Source organism: Chelon labrosus (genome assembly GCF_963514085.1).
Source record: "Chelon labrosus genome assembly, chromosome: 9".
Classification (NCBI taxonomy): domain Eukaryota; kingdom Metazoa; phylum Chordata; class Actinopteri; order Mugiliformes; family Mugilidae; genus Chelon; species Chelon labrosus.
Window position 1 is genome coordinate 29,894,250 of NC_140359.1, and position 13,864 is coordinate 29,908,113.

Below are 13,864 nucleotides of genomic sequence, written 5' to 3' on the forward strand. Positions count from 1 at the left end.
GAGACCGGGGTCATATAGAGACCGGGATCCACGGAGACCAGGGTCCATAGAGACCAGGGTCATATAGAGACCGGGATCCACGGAGACCAGGGTCCATAGAGAGACCAGGGTCAATAGAGACCAGGGTCCATAGAGACACCAGGGTCATATAGAGACCAGGGTCCATAGAGACACCAGGGTCATATAGAGACACCAGGGTCATATAGAGAGACCAGGGTCATATAGAGAGACCAGGGTCATATAGAGACACCAGGGTCAATAGAGACCAGGGTCAATAGAGACCAGGGTCAATAGAGAGACCAGGGTCATATAGAGACACCAGGGTCAATAGAGACCAGGGTCCATAGAGACACCAGGGTCATATAGAGAGACCAGGGTCATATAGAGAGACCAGGGTCATATAGAGAGACCAGGGTCCATAGAGACCAGGGTCCATAGAGACACCAGGGTCCATAGAGACCAGGGTCATATAGAGAGACCAGGGTCATATAGAGAGACCAGGGTCATATAGAGAGGCCAGGGTCCATAGAGACCAGGGTCCATAGAGACACCAGGGTCATATAGAGACACCAGGGTCAATAGAGAGACCAGGGTCATATAGAGAGACCAGGGTCAATAGAGAGACCAGGGTCAATAGAGAGACCAGGGTCATATAGAGACACCAGGGTCAATAGAGACCAGGGTCAATAGAGACCAGGGTCAATAGAGAGACCAGGGTCATATAGAGACACCAGGGTCAATAGAGACCAGGGTCATATAGAGAGACCAGGGTCATATAGAGAGACCAGGGTCATATAGAGACACCAGGGTCAATAGAGACCAGGGTCAATAGAGACCAGGGTCAATAGAGAGACCAGGGTCATATAGAGACACCAGGGTCCATAGAGACCAGGGTCAATAGAGACCAGGGTCCATAGAGGCCAGGGTCCATAGAGACACCAGGGTCATATAGAGAGACCAGGGTCATATAGAGAGACCAGGGTCCATAGAGACCAGGGTCCATAGAGACACCAGGGTCATATAGAGAGACCAGGGTCATATAGAGAGGCCAGGGTCCATAGAGACCAGGGTCAATAGAGACACCAGGGTCCATAGAGACACCAGGGTCATATAGAGAGACCAGGGTCCATAGAGGCCAGGGTCATATAGAGAGACCAGGGTCCATAGAGACCAGGGTCATATAGAGAGACCAGGGTCATATAGAGAGACCAGGGTCATATAGAGAGACCAGGGTCAATAGAGAGACCAGGGTCATATAGAGAGACCAGGGTCATATAGAGAGACCAGGGTCAATAGAGAGACCAGGGTCATATAGAGAGACCAGGGTCATATAGAGAGACCAGGGTCATATAGAGACACCAGGGTCATATAGAGAGACCAGGGTCCATAGAGGCCAGGGTCCATAGAGACACCAGGGTCATATAGAGAGACCAGGGTCATATAGAGAGACCAGGGTCATATAGAGAGACCAGGGTCCATAGAGACCAGGGTCATATAGAGAGACCAGGGTCATATAGAGACCAGGGTCATATAGAGACCAGGGTCATATAGAGAGACCAGGGTCATATAGAGAGACCAGGGTCATATAGAGAGACCAGAGTCCATAGAGAGACCAGAGTCCATAGAGACCAGAGTCCATAGAGAGACCAGGGTCACATAGAGAGACCAGGGTCATATAGAGAGACCAGGGTCATATAGAGAGACCAGGGTCATATAGAGACCAGGGTCAATAGAGACCAGAGTCCATATAGAGACCAGGGTCATATAGAGAGACCAGGGTCATATAGAGAGACCAGGGTCATATAGAGAGACCAGGGTCCATAGAGACCAGGGTCATATAGAGACCAGGGTCACATAGAGAGACCAGGGTCATATAGAGAGACCAGGGTCATATAGAGAGACCAGGGTCCATAGAGACCAGGGTCATATAGAGACCAGGGTCCATAGAGACCAGAGTCCATAGAGAGACCAGGGTCACATAGAGAGACCAGGGTCATATAGAGAGACCAGGGTCATATAGAGAGACCAGGGTCCATAGAGACCAGGGTCATATAGAGACCAGGGTCCATAGAGACCAGAGTCCATATAGAGACCAGGGTCATATAGAGAGACCAGGGTCACATAGAGAGACCAGGGTCATATAGAGAGACCAGGGTCATATAGAGAGACCAGGGTCCATAGAGACCAGGGTCATATAGAGAGACCAGGGTCATATAGAGAGACCAGGGTCATATAGAGACCAGGGTCATATAGAGAGACCAGGGTCACATAGAGAGACCAGGGTCCATAGAGAGACCAGAGTCCATAGAGAGACCAGGGTCCATAGAGAGACCAGAGTCCATAGAGAGACCAGAGTCCATAGAGAGACCAGGGTCCATAGAGAGACCAGGGTCCATAGAGAGACCAGGGTCCATAGAGAGACCAGGGTCCACGGAGACCAGGCCCATGGACCTGATGGTTCTGGAGTCCTGGTTTATGTGGGTCTCTTTAGGTGAGGCTCCCTCATGGAGGCCTGGTTTATATAGGCCTCCATGTCCTGGTGTCTCTATATGACCCTGGTTTATGTGGGTCTGTTTAGGTGAGGCTCCCTCATGGAGGCCTGGTTTATGTGGGTCTCTTTAGGTGAGGCTCCCTCATGGAGGCCTGGTTTCTCTGGGTCTCTTTAGGTGAGGCTCCCTCATGGAGGCCTGGTTTCTCTGGGTCTCTTTAGGTGAGGCTCCCTCATGGAGTCCTGGTTTATGTGGGTCTGTTTAGGTGAGGCTCCCTCATGGAGGCCTGGTTTATGTGGGTCTCTTTAGGTGAGGCTCCCTCATGGGGGCCTGGTTTATGTGGGTCTCTTTAGGTGAGGCTCCCTCATGGAGGCCTGGTTTATGTGGGTCTCTTTAGGTGAGGCTCCCTCATGGAGGCCTGGTTTATGTGGGTCTCTTTAGGTGAGGCTCCCTCATGGAGTCCTGGTTTATGTGGGTCTGTTTCGGTGAGGCTCCCTCATGGGGGCCTGGTTTATGTGGGTCTGTTTCGGTGAGGCTCCCTCATGGAGGCCTGGTTTATGTGGGTCTCTTTAGGTGAGGCTCCCTCATGGAGTCCTGGTTTCTCTGGGTCTCTTTAGGTGAGGCTCCCTCATGGAGTCCTGGTTTATGTGGGTCTGTTTCGGTGAGGCTCCCTCATGGAGGCCTGGTTTATGTGGGTCTGTTTAGGTGAGGCTCCCTCATGGAGTCCTGGTTTCTCTGGGTCTCTTTAGGTGAGGCTCCCTCATGGAGTCCTGGTTTATGTGGGTCTCTTTAGGTGAGGCTCCCTCATGGAGTCCTGGTTTATGTGGGTCTGTTTCGGTGAGGCTCCCTCATGGAGTCCTGGTTTATGTGGGTCTGTTTCGGTGAGGCTCCCTCATGGGGGCCTGGTTTATGTGGGTCTGTTTCGGTGAGGCTCCCTCATGGAGGCCTGGTTTATGTGGGTCTCTTTAGGTGAGGCTCCCTCATGGAGTCCTGGTTTATGTGGGTCTGTTTCGGTGAGGCTCCCTCATGGGGGCCTGGTTTATGTGGGTCTCTTTAGGTGAGGCTCCCTCATGGAGGCCTGGTTTATGTGGGTCTCTTTAGGTGAGGCTCCCTCATGGAGGCCTGGTTTATGTGGGTCTCTTTAGATGAGGCTCCCTCATGGAGGCCTGGTTTATGTGGGTCTCTTTAGGTGAGGCTCCCTCATGGAGGCCTGGTTTATGTGGGTCTCTTTAGATGAGGCTCCCTCATGGAGGCCTGGTTTATGTGGGTCTCTTTAGGTGAGGCTCCCTCATGGAGGCCTGGTTTCTCTGGGTCTCTTTAGGTGAGGCTCCCTCATGGAGGCCTGGTTTATGTGGGTCTCTTTAGGTGAGGCTCCCTCATGGAGGCCTGGTTTATGTGGGTCTCTTTAGGTGAGGCTCCCTCATGGAGGCCTGGTTTCTCTGGGTCTCTTTAGGTGAGGCTCCCTCATGGAGTCCTGGTTTCTCTGGGTCTCTTTAGGTGAGGCTCCCTCATGGAGTCCTGGTTTCTCTGGGTCTCTTTAGGTGAGGCTCCCTCATGGAGGCCTGGTTTATGTGGGTCTCTTTAGGTGAGGCTCCCTCATGGAGGCCTGGTTTCTCTGGGTCTCTTTAGGTGAGGCTCCCTCATGGAGGCCTGGTTTATGTGGGTCTCTTTAGGTGAGGCTCCCTCATGGGGGCCTGGTTTATGTGGGTCTCTTTAGGTGAGGCTCCCTCATGGAGTCCTGGTTTATGTGGGTCTCTTTAGGTGAGGCTCCCTCATGGAGGCCTGGTTTCTCTGGGTCTCTTTAGGTGAGGCTCCCTCATGGAGGCCTGGTTTATGTGGGTCTCTTTAGGTGAGGCTCCCTCATGGAGGCCTGGTTTATGTGGGTCTCTTTAGGTGAGGCTCCCTCATGGAGGCCTGGTTTATGTGGGTCTCTTTAGGTGAGGCTCCCTCATGGAGGCCTGGTTTCTCTGGGTCTCTTTAGGTGAGGCTCCCTCATGGGGGCCTGGTTTATGTGGGTCTCTTTAGGTGAGGCTCCCTCATGGAGGCCTGGTTTATGTGGGTCTCTTTAGGTGAGGCTCCCTCATGGAGTCCTGGTTTATGTGGGTCTGTTTAGGTGAGGCTCCCTCATGGGGGCCTGGTTTATGTGGGTCTGTTTAGGTGAGGCTCCCTCATGGGGGCCTGGTTTATGTGGGTCTGTTTCGGTGAGGCTCCCTCATGGGGGCCTGAACCAGGCTGATGGTGTAAAGGACAAGCAGCTAATAATAGCTCCCAGGAGCTCAGTCACATGACGGCTCAGTTATGGCATCAGGGAGAGTGACTTTAATCTGATTATTAACTTTGTTACCATCAGATTATTCAGGATTAACGTTTTAAATACGTCTGAAGAAATCAAAGCAAGCAGATCTACCAGAACCAGTCTGGAGGTATTTCCTGGTTCTGGTTTGTCCAGGTCACTGAGGCGGCTCAGGTTACATGTCACAGTGGTTGCGTAACACCTGCTGTGTGTCCTTGCTCTTATTAGCTTAGCATTAGCATAGCAACACAGCGGTGGAAGGAGAAGGGTGTGTCAGCTACCTCCAGCTGAGCTCCACGCTCTGAACCTTCAGAGAGGACACGGTTACGGTTTGAGACGATACTGGGGAGGTGATCACATGATCAGCTGAGTGTTGATGGGTCCAGGGACAGCTCCTGTTAGACCTCATCCTCTTTTATAGAGTCCAGAGTCCAGAGTCCAGGCTGATGCTTTTATCAGACGCATCATTTAAAGACGTCCAGAGGTTCAAGGCTGAAGATCAGTTTTATTAAAGAATATTAACCTGGTGATGTTTATAAGCTCAGATCTGTTCTCAGGGTCATAAAGACCCGATGTCTGTCCTTCTCTGTGCTCTGGTTCTGCTCTGACTGTGTCTGTTTATCAAGTGGAACAGTCACTGAAGGAACGTCCTGGTGTTCTACAGCCTTACGGTCCAGACGAGCCGTGCAGGTCTACCTTAGTCTGATTCTACAGCCTTACGGTCCAGAGGAGCCGTGCAGGTCTACCTCAGTCTGATTCTACAGCCTTACGGTCCAGAGGAGCCGTGCAGGTCTACCTCAGTCTGATTCTACAGCCTTACGGTCCAGAGGAGCCGTGCAGGTCTACCTTAGTCTGATTCTACAGCCTTACGGTCCAGAGGAGCCGTGCAGGTCTACCTCAGTCTGATTCTACAGCCTTACGGTCCAGAGGAGCCGTGCAGGTCTACCTCAGTCTGATTCTACAGCCTTACGGTCCAGAGGAGCCGTGCAGGTCTACCTCAGTCTGATTCTACAGCCTTACGGTCCAGAGGAGCCGTGCAGGTCTACCTCAGTCTGATTCTACAGCCTTACGGTCCAGAGGAGCCGTGCAGGTCTACCTCAGTCTGATTCTACAGCCTTACGGTCCAGAGGAGCCGTGCAGGTCTACCTCAGTCTGATGCTTTAGTGTTTCTGCAGCCGATCACCAAACAAAGCGTCCGACTGAAGCTGCTCAGAATATAAATCCTTACTGTGACTCATTCCTGTTCAGAGTGAAGTGAATCAGTCGCTGATGTGTTTCTGTTCTCCGTCGGTTCCTCATGAATACTGATAGAAGACGTTAGAGCGCACGCGTTTACAAAACAAATAGATTCCTGCTTTACTCTGGGATAGAACACCAGGTTAGAAATAAATGAATAAAACATAAAGTCCACTAAGAGAAGCAAACACTCACTGACCACGGTTACAGTGGAGGGTTGACAAATGGAGTTAGCATCAGATTCACTGCTGTCGTTCATACGTGGTCCTCTGCTCCTAGCTAGTGGTCACATGCTGCTGCTGCACAGGTCAGCCTGAGGGACCCTGTTCTCCTGCCTGCTGGGGGGGGGGGGGGGGGGTTACATCCGTACACAGTGAGGAGGAGTTAGTGTTACTACAGCACATTCCTTCATCTGCTGTTTAGTCCTGGGTCTCAGTGTCGTAACACGTCCACAACCGTAGAGGACAGACTAGGGACAGCAGCTCGTTACACAGCCCAGGTTGGACCCCCTAGTGGGCTGGTTTGGGCCCACGGGCCGTATGTTTGACACCCTAAATTATGGCCAGTAGCTGAACGGCTGAGGGACATTTCTGTGTCGTCTGATTGGCCGTTCCAGAGGTCACAGGCTGAATAATGGTCATATGTTTGGGAGCTGATGTGACTGAAATGAGGTGAAAGGTAAAAATGTGTTGAGCTGCTGCTGCTGCTGCTGGAGGGAGGACGAGGGACGTGTTTGGAAATGAGTCCTCATCCTGTGACTCATGAGTCCAGAATGAGGACGTCCACCACAGAATGAAACATGATCCTCTTCCTTCAGGGAGAAAACGCCTTTAGATTCATCAACACGTCATCGTCGTCTCCATCTTCTCTCATGTTTAAATATTTACTGTTGTTTTAAAGTTCTGTTACGACTTGTTTCCTGTCGTTAAACTCCGATCCTACCAGCTGATGCTGCGTTCTTTAGTTGTGTTGTTGGAGCAAACATCAGAGTCACTGCATGTTTCAGTCAAACCTCAGAGAACTGGTTGGAGTTTGAGTTTGTTGTTGTTCAAAACCTGAAATGAAGTCTGATCGGTCTGATTTATCGCCCGTGTCTGTGTAACGTCCATATGAGGAGGACAACATCTGGTTGATCAGTCTGGAAGACGGAGTAGTTGGTTGTCAAAGCTCAGCTGCCATGTTTGATTTAAACCAGGACGTTGTGAACATTATAGAATCCATAAAAACATAGTTCCTCCATGAAACCAGTCACCAAGGCATGCTACGTAGCAATGCTAAGCTAACTGTCACTACCAGATGACTGTGTTGTTTATTATCTGTAGTACCACCATCAGACCACTAGATGGAGGTAGAGGATGGTTCATGATGGATCAGATTCTATCAGTCCAGTCACCATGTGGTTGATAGTTGATGTAGAATCATGTGACAGACTCTGAAGGACAGAAGATAATAAAACTAGATCAGTTACATTAGTTGATGAAACATTGAGACAGAAGAAGAAGAAGAAGAAAGGGGAATAAAGTTAAATCATTTAACTGTTCAGATTATCTCTTAATCAGTGATGTCATGTCCAGGTTGTAGCTGTAGCATTAGCAGCTAACTGTTTATTCTCCCACTTAAAGACCTGAATCAGTGTCAGGTCTTGATTTCTGTGGATCATAAATATTCATTAAACTTTATTATTTACTCATCACTGAACCAATAACTTGAATCCTCCGTATTAATAATAATTGTATTTATAGCTGATTAAAAGTCTCCCTCTCCTTCCTCCTCCAGTCTTGGGATGTGTTTTTCCGAAACGCCAACGCCGGCGCTCCTCCCGGTGCCGCCTACCAGTCGCCTCTGAGTCTGACGGCGGTTCCCCAGCTCTCCTCTCTGGTTGGAGCTCAGCCCAACGTGGAGAAGCTGGTGGAGGATCACCTGGCCGTCCAGTCCCTCATCAGGGCCTACCAGGTACCAGCACACTCTGAACACCTGCAGTCAGTACTGAGGCTTTAGATGGCACACCCGCTCCTGGCCATTTTATTAGGTACAGCTGAGAGAAGGAAACGGAGGCTTCAGGAGCAGATAGCATCATCGGTTCAGCTCATATGTTTATACAGATTCTATAACGTGCTCATAAACTCAGTTTATTAACGGATGTATTCACTAAACCTTATTAATCAAGCTGCTGTTGTGTGTCATGTTCATTATGTTCAGAATTATATTCATACACTCATCATAGGCTGCAGCTAAATATCACTGTTAGTAAAACTTTAAAAGACTTCACTGTTTAGCTTTAAAACTGTAAGGTAACAGTAAATACTCCAAACTCAGAATGTGAAGCAGCTTTCAGTTCATTTCCTGGTTCTGGTCGTGTCAGGTTTTTATAGTTTAACACAATATTAACTGAATGAATCACAACAAACTGAGATAAACCGTTCATTCTCCTGTTGTTTCTAGCATTAGCCTTAGGGACTAGCTTAGCAGCTAGCAGACGTGGGTGTCACCTTCTGCGTTTTCTCTCAGAACAACATGCTAACACAGTTAGCATATGTCTGTGGCAGTTTCCATTCAGTCAATTAGCATAGGGGTTAGCAGATTCAGCGCCGTAGAACCACGGTCTGACAAGTAAAGATCTGATTGGCTGCCCTCAACCAGAGGAAGCTTCCTGATTGGCTCATTTTAATATCAATCATAGCTCTATTTGTTGACAGTTCTCGACGGTGTACCTAATAATGTGGCCAGTGAGTGTATATAAATGTCTGCTCTCTAGCTCTACGTCCTGATGTTGTTCTGGACTGAAACCAGATTTACCTGCAGTCTGAACGCAGGGCTCAGTAGATCCATGTGTTTATTATTTATTATTTATTATTTATGATGTTGTAACCTCACACGTTTTAATTGGTTCTTTATGTTCAGTCCTTTCCAGTCGTGTTTATCTTTTTATATCAGTGTGTTTCAGGATGGAGCCTCTCAGCCTCTTCTTTGTTGAGTCGTTTCAGTGATGAACTCCTTTCTGCTGCTGGAAGTGAATTAAAATCAGACAGTTTTTATTTAAGAACGGCTCCAAAGATGTGTTGATTCCTCAGTCAGATGTTTGTTAATCAGCCGTAGAGGATCTGGATCAGGATCTGGATCAGGATCTGGATCTGGATCTGGATCAGGATCTGGATCAGGATCTGGATCAGGATCTGGATCTGGATCTGGATCTGGATCAGGATCTGGATCAGGATCTGGATCTGGATCTGGATCAGGATCTGACCTGACTGATCAGCTGCTTCAGAGTCGACCTGGATCAGTGAACGTATGAACGTAAACGCTGCTGCTGCTGCTGCAGAGAGGAGTTCATTCACTCATGTAGAAAACTGAGATCAAAACACAGTGATGAGACATTTCTTTATATTAATTATAGTCTAGACACCGGCCAGTTCATTAGGTACGCTAGTGAATGAGCTGTAATCTAAATGCTGTTGATAAACCAGAGTCAGAAGGAGGTGGTTCACCTGATGATCACTGTGGAGGACGGAGCCCCCTGGCTACACACAGTGTCAAAATAATAGGAACACATGTGGGAGGAGCCTGTGGAGCAGGAGAGTCTGTGGACAAGAACTGAAGTAGAAATAGTCAAACCAGATCAGCACATGAACAGAACAGTGACAGTAGACACAGTTCATTAGTTCATCTGAATGAAAACATGAATCAGCATCTTTATTTAAACTGATGCTGGAGGTGTACAGCAAAACAGATAGGACTAGTGTACCTAATGAAGTGGCCGCTGAGTGTATACCCAGATTCTTCAGTAGTAGTAGTAGTTGGTTGTTGTTGTTGTTGTTGTTGTTGTTGTGTATAGATGGAGAGGCTGAGGAGCTCTGGGTTGTAGTTGGAGGTCTTCACTGGCCCCAGATATCTGAAACAAATCCATCAGAATCAATCAGCTGATTCACTCTCGCCATCAAAGCGAGCGTCAGAAACTTTCAGGCTGCAGCTAACAGCTAACAGCTAACGGCTAACGGCTAACTGCTAACAGCTGACTCTCTAACAAATACCTTTAATTAAGGACGTCTCTCAGACACCAGTCGGTCTAATTTATTTCAGTCAGCTGTGTTTAAGCTCGTGTGTCTCTATGGGTCACGCTAACTTTCTGATTTGTTCAGTGACTAAAGTGAAACATTTAGACGTTTAGCTTTAACTGTGTTGATGATCTACATCCAGACATCAGCTCTTTATCAGCTGATCTGATCACAGTCAGTCTGTTTGACAGTTTAACATGTCCACTCCTCCTAACCCACGTTAAAGAGTCCATATGAAGAATTAAATACAGATATCTTTATGAATATCTCTCTAACCTGGTTCTAGGCTAGCTTAGCTTCTGTAGCTTAGCTTGTTGCTGCTAACTAGCATTTGGTCTGAACCTAACTCCGTAGTGATGAGGGAGAAGGAGCAGCAGATCAGCAGCGTCTCTTACAACGAGAAGGGTTTAGGATAAAACTATTAAACAAAGATCAGGTCTGACTCCTACTCCTGGACCGGCCCTAGACCAGCTGGTGTGACCCACAGAGACCCTAGACCAGCTGGTGTGACCCACAGAGACCCTAGACCAGCTCACAGAGACCCTAGACCAGCTGGTGTGACCCACAGAGACCCTAGACCAGCTGGTGTGACCCACAGAGACCACAGAGACCCTAGACCAGCTGGTGTGACCCACAGAGACCCTAGACCAGCTGGTGTGACCCACAGAGACTCTAGACCAGCTGGTGTGACCAGCTGGTGTGACCCACAGAGACCACAGAGACCACAGAGACCCTAGACCAGCTGGTGTGACCCACAGAGACCCTAGACCGGCTGGTGTGACCCACAGAGACCACAGAGACCCTAGACCAGCTGGTGTGACCCACAGAGACCCTAGACCGGCTAGCGTGACCCACAGAGACCCTAGACCAGCTGGTGTGACCCACAGAGACCCTAGACCGGCTGGCGTGACCCACAGAGCCCCTAGACCGGGTGGTGTGACCCACAGAGACCCCAGACCAGCTGGTGTGACCCACAGAGACCCCAGACCAGCTGGTGTGACCCACAGAGACCCTAGACCAGCTGGCGTGACCCACAGAGACCCTAGACCAGCTGGTGTGACCCACAGAGACCCTAGACCAGCTGGTGTGACCCACAGAGACCCTAGACCAGAGTAAAGCTGTAGCTGCAGACCCTGTGAAGGCCGGTGAAGACCTGTTCTGTGTGTGTTGTGATAACCGTGTGCTGGGTGTACGTTTAGGTCATGGGCCATCACAATGCCCATCTGGATCCTCTGGGAATCAGCTGTGTGAATTTTGATGATGCTCCGGTCAATACCGGCTTCCAGGACGTCGGTGAGAACACCAGAACTAAACCAAACCACCGGTGTTAATGTTGCTTTTCCCTCCCACCCTCCCTCTCTTCTTCTTCTCTTCTCTTCTTCCTGTTTCTGTCAAATGACTTCCTCTCGGGTTTCTTCTTCTTCTTCTCTCCTTAAATGTTCCTCCTTTTCTTTGTCCTGCTTTCTAAATCTCCATTTTGCTTCCCATCTGCTCGGCTCTCCACGTCCACTCCGCTCTCTCTTCGTTGCATCTCGTTTCCTCTCCTCCTCCTCTTCATCACCACTCACCTCCCTTCTATCTCTCCTCCTCTTCCCCTCCTCCTCTTCCCCTCCTCCTCTTCATCACCACTCACCTCCCTTCTATCCTCCTCCTCCTCCTGTCTTGGGTGGGCTCTGTTGTCACTCCCTGTAGATCCGAGGGCACCATGTGGCCCAGTTGGACCCCCTCGGCATCATGGACGCCGATCTGGACTCGTGTGTTCCCACTGACATTATCACCTCGTCCGACAAGCTGGGTGAGGAGCTGACCCCTCAGAAAAACCTCCTCCCCCGTTCTCTCCTGGTCCGACTCACCCCCAGTTGGGAGAAGTTTCTTCTTCTTCTTCTTCTGGGGATGTTTCTGGAGATTGTTGTGCATTTGAAGGGTTTCTTTAACGTTCTCTTAAATTTCTTTTAGGATTTTTATCTAAAACTTTCTTGCCGTAAACTCTCAGGAACGTTCTTGTTATGGAACATGAGGACTGTGTTTTTATTAGTGATTGAACCTAGAACCTCAGCTGAATGAGATATAGGAACTTTAATACCAAAACAATCAATACTTGCACCCAGTCTGCAGAATCTGTTTCTGAAAACCCATCATAACTTTGCTGCTAGGCTCCTAGCTTAATGCTAGGCTCCTAGCTTAATGCTAAGCTCGACTTGTAGCCGCTCATGAATCTGCTGTAGTTTATTAGATCGTCTTGGCTTGAATGTGTTGGATCAGTAACCTGTTCTCATTGGCTGACTGCTGTAGACGCTAAAGCTCATTGACCTGCTAACTGTTAGCATGTGGCGGTTAACCATCGCGGGCTAAGTTCATCTAACGATCATTAATGTGTCGGCTGTTCTCAGACTGCAGATGTTTTTAGGTTCAGACCAGATTATCTTCTAATGTGAGATGTTCACTGATCTGCAGACTCAAAATCTTTTATGATTACTTCAGTACTTTTACAACAACCAATGGGAGAAGCTAATCTACACAGACATGGAGCACCGTGCTGTCATCAAGCTTCTATGTTCTCCTGACGTTCTCTTGTAGTTCTCCTAATGTTCTCCTGACAATCTCTTGATGTTCTTGTGGCGTACTCTTAATGTTCTCCTGATGTTCTATTCATACTGCCAAGCAACAGTAAATGTTCTAGCCCTTTAGGCTAGCATTAGCTAGCATGCTACTGCCTCCAGCTCCAGCTCTGAATGAAGAACCAGATATTTTCTCCGTTAGTTTGATGGAGGATGAAGCAGCTGGATCAGTGGATTAAAGTCGGTTCTCCTCAGATCACATGAGGTGCTGCATTCAATGCTTCCTGATCTGTCGGGATAATCATCAGGAATAACATCCTGTAGTTTGTACAGGTTTGAGATCTGAGAGATAATCTGTGAAGATTCTCCTAAAGTGTGTAATGCAGCCTGATTTAAAGCAGCGTCTACCTTCAGGTTCTATGAAACAAAGAATTAAAGTTCCTTCAGCTCTAACGGTTAAAGTGATGGGACCACGATGGAGAACTCTGTTAATCAACAAGGTCCAGCATCGCAGCTCCATACTGGAGGTTCCTCGATGTTCCTTCAGTGGTGGAACAGCTGGTTCCTCTACCAGGATCTACATGACGTTCCTTCAGGTGCTGGACCCTGATTGATCGACTACTTTAGCATTTTTAAAATCCCTCCAGCTGCAAACAGGTTGTTTTATTAGTGACGACGATCATCAGGATGAAGGAACCAAAGAGAAGCTACGATGGAGGACGATGTTCACAGGGGACTCATTACGCCAGCGCACCGATCTGTTGATTGATGCTCAGCTTCAGAATCAAACGATGTTTCAGTCTGGGTTTGTGACGGTGGTTCATGTAAATCAGTTTTCTGACGCTGCCTTCAAGTGGAACTCATGAGCTCATGGTCACAACACCACTGCTAAGCTACTGTTAGCGTCAGTTAGCATGCTAAAGAGCGGCTAATGTAAAAGCCACGTGTGAAGACTTCAACAAACATGAAGCAGCAGTTAGGAGGTCGTTAAGAGGACGATGTTCATCAGAGTGATCTTATCTGAAGGCAGCTGGTTTCATTACACCTGGAGGCCTCGACAGTCGCTCTTAATGCCACTAACTGCTGATTAGTTTGGGCTTCGCTGTGATTTGTGGCCGAGCTCCTTCTGTTCAGATGATCGAGCAGATTGAATCATTTTTAGAGGCCGGACAGAGTTTCAGGAATTAGTCGTGTCCCTGCTGTGGTGATGGCTTCCTGTTCCGTGGGTAAACCCTC

At 48.7% G+C, this 13,864-nt stretch overlaps 1 protein-coding gene across 1 annotated transcript in view; it reads left to right on the forward strand.

The window, feature by feature from the left end:
* The window catches only part of ogdha (oxoglutarate dehydrogenase a), a 29,970-nt gene that overhangs the window by 3,444 nt on the left and 12,662 nt on the right, over positions 1–13,864 (forward strand). The window contains exons 3-4 of the mRNA XM_084552256.1: positions 7,795–7,971; positions 11,763–11,865. Of these exons, the coding sequence (XP_084408382.1) occupies positions 7,795–7,971; positions 11,763–11,865 (280 nt within the window). The remainder of the gene's footprint in view (positions 1–7,794; positions 7,972–11,762; positions 11,866–13,864) is intronic.